Below are 7,884 nucleotides of genomic sequence, written 5' to 3' on the forward strand. Positions count from 1 at the left end.
ATGGTCACGATTTTAACCGTTGTTTTTCTAGTTTACAGAGCATTAAGTAAATACTACTTTGGTTAGAAACGTGAATGTTCACTTATTCTAATAATTTAAGTTTCCCTAAAGAACACCGCGTACACCTCTCTGTACGATAAGGAAAATGTTACCAACTTGTACTAGTTTTTATATTGCATTTTAAGCTGATTTTCCTCAGTGAACACAAGGCGATTTGCCAGGCTTACAGAAACCAGAATTTTGAGCCAAGGAAAGAGCTGGCGGCCGCTCAGCGCGTGAAGCCGCGTCACTGCTGGTCTGCTTTCCTTGGAGGTACTCAAAAGCCCTCACCCTGGCTGAAGCTGTCTGTCGGGTTCCTGTCAGGTTCCCGTCAGGTTCCCGTCAGCGCGGCCTCTTCCCCCGCCGCCCCCTCAGCCCTCTCTCCCTTCCCGCCCCTTCGCTGCGCTGACACCACCGCCTCTGGCGCCGTGACGTTACTTCCGAATCCGGAGCGGCCATCTTTAGTGAGGGCGCCGTACCGTCGGAGTGCCCGGCTCGCTGTGGGCTCTCCCCGCCCGGCTCCCCGTTCTCCTGCCCTTACGCGACATGGCGGCGCCTGCTTCAGCGGCTGGAGGCGGGCGGTGCCGGCGCCTGCGCGCTGAGGCCGGGCGGCCCCATTGTGCGGCGCTGAGGTAACGCCGCGGCCTTTCCCGCCGGGGATGGAGGAGGACGGTGGAGGGGCGGGAGCCGTGTCCGCGCCCCCGGGGCCCCCCGCCGGCCTCTCGGCCTCCCAGCGCCGAGCCGAGCTGCGGCGGAGGAAGCTGCTGATGAACTCGGAGGAGCGCATCAACCGCATCATGGGCTTCCACCGGCCCGCGGCGGGCAAGGGTGAGCCCTGTGGCGGGGCGCGGCGGGGCTGTGGCGGCGGTGTGAGGGCTCCCGGCCGCGGGGCTGGCCCTGACGGCCGGCTGCGGCCTCCTCCTGCCGTGGCCGCTCCCCGCAGCCTGCCCGCGGGGCGGGAGCGGCTGGCGTTTGGCCCCTCAGTGCCATCTGCTGTCTCGGTGGGGCTAGAAATGAAGCCCGCCCGTCTCTGGTCTTCGAGAGACCCGCGGATCAAACGCATCTGTCACCAGAAACGTGCCGCCGTCGGGTCCGGGGCCTGGTACCGTTCTTACATAGCGAGCAAGCAAGCTGCCGTTTCACCGCGAGTAGTTTTTCTTAGTTGAAGACAACGGTGAGCTCCCCCCGCGTTTTTCTTCAGTAGCTGCTTGCTTCCGTAGTCGTGGGTTTCATGTCCGTTTTCTCCCATTTGGAGAATAATCAGTCCTCGGATGTTTGTGGTTGGCACGCGGAATTTTCTTGCAGATTCGTAGGTAGGTCATTCGTATTTCTGTACACGCTTCGAGGAGGAAAAGAGTTCTCAGAGTTCAGTTTACAAGGCTGCCCGTCAACCATGAATCAGTCTCCTGGAGTACTGAGAAACACGCTGAAGTGCTGGTACCCCTCTGCTAGGAGCAGACCTGTTCATCTGCCCCTCCGTTTGGTTTGTGTTCTCTGTCATCGCCTCTTCTGCGGCAAGAGGTCTTCAGGTTTAACACAGAGAACGTTAACGCTGCTTTGCCTCTGACAACAGGGAACAAGCCAAAGCTGCTTCTATTGCCTGCCCATTTGTCAGTCCCTAACACTCCTTCTGGGTGACTGACTTCCTTTGAATCTTTGGGGTTTTTCATGTAGCTCTGCGTATTTGGAACACCATTTTTCCTCTTGTGCGTGCAGTGCTGTTGCTTGAGGAAGTCCAGTGTTTTAATTTCTCCATTCCTGACTGACAGCTTCGGCTTCCGACCTGCGCTGCACAGTTCTCTGCCTCGTCTCTGCGCCATTTCTGAAGAGTGCCCCGCAATGCAAAGCATGGGGTACAGGTAGGGTTCTTTGTAGGCTGGCAGAGGGGAGACAGGAGTGTGCCGAGTCTAGTTTTGTAAAAGCATAATTATGGTGAAGCTGATAAGCGTTTTCAGCCTGGTCCACGCTGTGCTCTTCCCTTTTCATTATCAGCATCTGTGGTGTAACCTAAGTCTTTCCTTTGGTACACAAGTAGGCCATGTATCAGCTGAGCCCATTTCTTTTTAAAATGGGATTGCTTGTATTCAGGTATGTCAAACAGCTTTGTGATTAATAATTGGCACATTTATTCATCATAAATCTGTCTTTTCACTTTGGAAGCGGAGACATCAACCCAGGACCCAAATCTAGTATGGCTAAAGCGTTGCTCCACATACCTGGTGTGCATAACTCTGTATTTTTGTTTCTCTTCTTTAGATGATGAAAGTCACACAGAACAAAAGCTGCAGCACGAACAAGATAAATCAAACTCCCTTCCCATTCCTTCAGTTTCCAAGCGAATTGTGCTTGGTGATTCTGTCTGTAACATGGCAGGCACAGCTGACCATGCAGGCAGCATGGCAGACCTCAAAGGGGATAAGGACTTGTTCACTAAAACTCCAGAGCTTGTCAGTGAGGGTACAAGCGAGCTCCGTCACCGTAACAGAGGGGAACTGTCATCTGAAGCTGCACCGCGGCCACCTAGACACGGATTAGAGCAGTACTTATCCAGGTTTGATGAAGCTCTGAAGCTGAGGAACCAGCTGATGAGTGAGAAGCCGAGCCAAGAGAATGGGAATGCAGTGGAGGAGTTTGACTCGTTCCGCATTTTTAGATTGGTGGGATGTGCTCTGCTTGCCATCGCAGTCAGGGCTTTTGTGTGCAAGTACTTGGTGAGTTCAGGAAAACAAACCTATTCTGTTTTGCTAGTTTACTGCAAACTTACTGTGAAATGCTCTTTATCTAGGGCCGAAGTCTATCAGTAGTGACTGAGTGGGGGACTTCAGGCACTGTGTATGTTTCCAACAACTGTCTAAAACAGTGTTTGAGGAGCAGAAGCACTGCAGTAGTTGTTGCAGCTGAAGCCTCCTGTGAGTTTATTCCCGTCTTTGTGAGCATGTGTCAACTGCTCTTCTAGTTTGGAGTCTACAAAAGAAGAACAGAGTAAGAACAACAATAGTTGTCCCAAGATAAGCAGATCCTACTGATTTATCAGTCTTCTGAGAAAAGTAGTTCCTTGGTGTTGTAGGTGCCTGCCAGCACATGGTGCAGAGGTGTGAGGCTGCTACCGCCTGCGGCCTCCTGGATCTCTGGGCGCAGTTTGATACACTGCTGCATGCTTCTGCGATTTCAGGGGTTTAGGCTCGAAGAAAATAAGGCAGAACCTTATTTTTGACATGTAACTTGTCTGCTTAGGTTTGTATTATTCAAGAATGCTGTTGCTATTGTCCATGAATTTTACCTACTTAATTTCCTTTTATGACTTGGGAAGCATTCAGTTTCTGTGTTTTCTTAGCTGTTACTTCTGACCAAGTTAATTTTTATATATTCTTTTCCTTCAGTCAATATTTGCACCATTTCTTACTCTACAACTTGCTTACATGGGACTGTCCAAGTACTTTCCAAAGGTAAAATATTTTTTCCAGCATTAGATTAATTTGAAATGTTTTACGTTTAAACTTGTGCTTAGATGGTGTTGTTTTGGGACCAATGCATGTGACGTATTCTTCCCTTTTTTTAAACTGTAGAATTGAGTGTTGCCAAATACTGGTAGTTTATACTAGCTTTTAATCTCCCCAGATTTAGTCCAAATATTTTTTAAAGTTGCTGTGAAAATGTGGACTAGGAACTTGTTTAGCGGTAGCCGAATTCAAAGCATCTGACCAGGAAAGCCAGGTAGTTCTTTCATGTCTTTAGGAAGCTTTTGCTTTTCTCCTAGACCATGCTCTTCTGTGGTTACTGTTTGCTCTGTCAGGAGCTGTTCTGCATGTGATACCTGGATGAAATTTGGTGGGGTGTTCATTAGAACATGAGGCAGTCCTTGGGTTTTAAGGGCTCTGCATTCAGTGGCAACTTGAAATGAGACATTTAGTTGTGTGTGTGAAACTTGCTGCTTATTAGCAACATTGGCTATATCACTTGCTTTATATATTTAAACCAGTTAATTGTGCTGCTGATGTATTTGTTTGGTTGATGATTTTGTCAGTTCTATAGTGCAAGGCGGGACTGAATGATGCTTAATCCATAGCTGAAAGTGAAAATTTGCATTTTAAAAGGAATAATAGATTACCTGTAGAAAATCAGAATAAATCAGCAGTTTTTTTGTAGTTAAGTATATCACTGAAAACTAAACTTCACAGTAGTCATATCACTGAAAACTAAACTTCACAGTAGTCATGCTAAGCTGACGTGTCACAGCACAAAGCAGTAGAGTTAGCCTTAGACTTGCGCTAGCTCATCTGCTAGATCTTTACAATCTTGTTTCTATTGTCTTTAAAATCATCTCTTCAGTTTCAGGATTTAAAGAGGTGGTTCCTTTCCACAACTTGCTTTTACTGCACATAGACCCAGATGAGGTCAAACAGCTTGCTATCCTTCACTTTTCTCCCATGAAACCTAGAAGGATTCTTGAAAGCTTCATTTAGATTGGATGAAATTAAGATATCCAGCAAGTATCATCAAACTACCAAAATTTTCAGCTACTGTCACCTTTTCCTGCCTGTCAGACTTTGCATCCTCAGGATTCCTCATCTTAAGGACAGACGAACAGCTTTCAGAAGGGCTTTGGGGCATTTCTGAGTTTAGAGGATAAAACTGCCAAATGGAATCATACCAAAATAGAAAGAAACAGTTGGTTTTCGATTCTAAATCATTTTAGAAAAGTGACAGTATTTTTTGCCAAGTAGTGTGATGAGATTAATCCTGTTCTGGCTGTGGAGATGCCTGGCTTGGCTTCTTACACCCAGATTGCCCTTGTCTGGGACTCTTCCCACTCATGCAGAAGCTGCTGCCCAGCCCCATTTTGCAGCCTGCTTGGGGCGCCAGCATGAAGTAGGCACAATATCTGTGATGAATTCTATCTGCTGTTAACCAGCTTCTCACTCAGCTCCAGCAGATCCATCACAGCATGAATCCGTAGCTGGGAGAAGTGGTGTGAATGCTGGAGCCTGTCTGGAGAGAATTAATCCAAACCTGCTGCTCTTACCGATGAATTTGGAATGTGCCTGGCTGCGTGTGAAATTGGCACAACGTTTGTGATATGTAAAGCAGAATTGGATTATAACAGAACTAACATAATACTGTTTTTTTCTTTTAGTGTGAGAAGAAGGTGAAAACGACAGTATTAACTGCTGCTCTTTTACTGTCTGGGATCCCTGCAGAAGTGATTAGTCGCTCCATGGACACCTACAGCAAAATGGGAGATGTTTTCACAGACCTTTGTGTCTATTTCTTTACTTTTATCTTTTGCCATGAACTTATTCTGTTTTTTGGTTCTGAAGTACCATGATGGCTGTAGAAGTCAACGCAGTAGTTACGCTAAAGCTTTCTGGACTGTTCTCCTTTAACGTCTGGCTGTGCAAACAGGTTGAAACCTTCATTAAAATTCTTACCCATTGGAATGCTTGAAAGGAGCCTTAAATCCAGTCATTCTGGGAAAGGAAGAGCGGCGTCCCAGACTGGCAGTTGTATTGGTTCAGTTCATTTAAATACTGTGTCTGTCAGTTAGAAACTTGAGAATAGGGTGCAGTTGTCAGTGGATGGTTTATTTGTTTTAGTTAGATGATGCCCTTCTCAGCCTCTGTCATAAACATTTACAAAGCTGCCTTTGTTCTTTTCAGTGAGAACAAAGAGAAGAGAATTCCCTTCAGCAGAATCATATATATATATATGTCTCCCATATGACTATAGCTAACAAGAACTGCTCATTTTGTGGTGTTCCCATTTTTTAAGAAAGCTCTAAATAAAACAAGTCCCTGTATTCCATTGTTCAAATTCAGAATGTTGAACCAAGTAGCTGCTTCTGGAGAATGTTGGTGAAACATGCCACTTTGTTGTCCTAACCCTTGCCTTGCTATACATTTGTTGTGAATGTGATTAATTTCACTTGATGCTTATAGTGCAAAACAGCTAAGCAAAATCAACAACAAAAAAGTCCTGCTGCTTGCAAATGTCATTGGTCAAAAAGTAGGAAGAAACAAAATTGTTAATCTCACCTGTGTGTGAGTTTCCAGCAGCCTAATCCTAGTGTAGCTCATACATGTGCTTTCATTCTGATTCATTTTCTTTATTTAACAGTTCATCTGGTGAGGAGAAATTGTATATATTGGCAACCAACCTGCAGTATCAAATGTTTGCTCTAATATACATAAAAACTTAACAAGGGGACTTTTTTTTTTTCCTTCCTAGCTCCTTGCAGGATTGCGTAAGACAACTGTCAATGTGATGTTCATTTCTGCAGTTTGTCTCTGCTGATTACCGGGCATTTGCATGTAAAGAGGATCTTAATTGCAGAGGAGTTCTGCTCCTGCTGCGTAGCGCTGCAACCGCACAGCACCTGTCTTTGATTCAGCAGAACTGTTAAACTGTTTTGGCGTGTTCTTGAAATTGCCCCCGTGAAATCACAGTAGCCGTTCCTGTTTGAAGCCTGTGTGCTACACGTGACAGCGAAATAAAAAATAGTGCTTGGAGTTGACTCCCAGGTGAAGGTCTACTTATGAAGGGAGAGCAGCATTTTGTGTTATTTTTTTTTTCTGTGGATGTGCAACCACGTAGGTGAAACGAATAGAGATGAATCTTGTCACTGGATAAAGCGGCAAGCTAGCGAGTGCTCTGGTTTCCAGTCTCATACAGATTTTGCACAGTGAGAGGAAGGAAGTGTCATTCCAAATAGTCAGCATAAATGCTGACAGTCTGTGAAAACGCCTGTTGAAGCTAAATTTCGTATTATTTTGAATTTGTGGTTTTCTGTTTAGAATCTGGACTTCCAGGTAATCTAGGCTAATGCCTTTTTTTAGCATAGAGAAACACTATTTATCTTGGTACTTGTCTGCAGAAATTGTTTTAGGGAGCAAAAGTGTTTGTTTTATTATGCCCCTTTAAAGTAAATAGCCCTGCTTTCTGCTTAGTCTTTTCTGTTAAAGCTTCCTGCTATCATTTTAGCGCTGCATTTCGGACTCCTAAGTTAGATAAATGTTTGTCTGTGGCATGAAAACAAGAACCTTATGTTTTCATTGGACAATTTTCATGTTTTTACTGATTATTTTACAGTGAGTATCATGTCAGACGTGTCCAGAGCTGGGCTGCAAAGGATCCTGACTTAGGTCTATTGGCACCAATATTTATTGAGAAGCTTTAAATTTGTTTATATTAGACAGGAATTTCAGCAAACAGAAATAGCTGTCATTTAAATTAAGGTTGAGATATGTAAATAATGAGTTTACTCAAAAGTTAATCTTGTCCTGGCTCTCTATTTATAAGCCCAAATGTAATACCAATACATTGCAAAAATACTGCGGACTAATAGCTGCAAAAAGCAGTGAATTTTTAATCCTCGGCATAAAAATTTTAATCCAGATCAGCTAAATGTTAAGGACGGAGCTGCCCCACCTGCTCGATGTTCGCTCAACCCCTTCCACCGTCCTGATGTTCAAGGAAAGATGAAGTGGGTTTTCTTCTGAAGCGCTGAAAGAAATCTTGCTGCGAGACCTAACCTGGAACTTTTTGGCCCGTAAACACTTGGTTTTGTCCCGTGACATCGGGGTGGGCTGGAGGAAGCCTTCCTGCCCTCAGAGCAGGCGTCGCGCCACCTGCTCAGTGATGCCTCCTTGCTTGAGGAATGAATCCCTTTTACTCTGTTTTTAATTTATCTCTGCTCGTGTACATAATTCTATTTAATGTTTATTGCCAAACTGATTGTTTTCTATTAAAGGTTTTTTCGTTAGCCCCTTCCTCAGCGGTTCCTCCTGCCTCGGGAAGGGAGCAGCGGTGCGCGGCGGACGCTTTGCGCCGGGGATCCCGCCTGGGCTG

General features: G+C 45.3%; 1 protein-coding gene across 1 annotated transcript; it reads left to right on the forward strand.

Moving 5' to 3' along the window:
* Positions 1 to 594: 594 nt before the first annotated feature.
* On the forward strand, positions 595 to 7,794 carry CAMLG (calcium modulating ligand). The gene is made up of 4 exons (XM_075441759.1): positions 595 to 867; positions 2,296 to 2,750; positions 3,420 to 3,485; positions 5,174 to 7,794. Exons 1-4 carry the CDS (start codon positions 699 to 701, stop codon positions 5,363 to 5,365), a joined length of 882 nt encoding a protein of 293 aa, XP_075297874.1. The 5' UTR covers positions 595 to 698; the 3' UTR covers positions 5,366 to 7,794.
* Positions 7,795 to 7,884: the final 90 nt, after the last annotated feature.

The sequence above is a fragment of the Opisthocomus hoazin genome, chromosome 22, assembly GCF_030867145.1.
Source record: "Opisthocomus hoazin isolate bOpiHoa1 chromosome 22, bOpiHoa1.hap1, whole genome shotgun sequence".
Classification (NCBI taxonomy): domain Eukaryota; kingdom Metazoa; phylum Chordata; class Aves; order Opisthocomiformes; family Opisthocomidae; genus Opisthocomus; species Opisthocomus hoazin.

What these genes read in the sequence shown, in the direction of transcription:
- CAMLG (XM_075441759.1), top strand. Translation starts at nt 699, where the DNA reads ATGGAGGAGGACGGTGGAGGGGCGGGAGCCGTGTCCGCGCCCCCGGGG. An exon ending in CCGGCCCGCGGCGGGCAAGG is followed by an intron (nt 868 to 2,295) that starts GTGAGCCCTGTG and finishes TCTCTTCTTTAG; the next exon opens with ATGATGAAAGTCACACAGAA. An exon ending in CTTTTGTGTGCAAGTACTTG is followed by an intron (nt 2,751 to 3,419) that starts GTGAGTTCAGGA and finishes CTTTTCCTTCAG; the next exon opens with TCAATATTTGCACCATTTCT.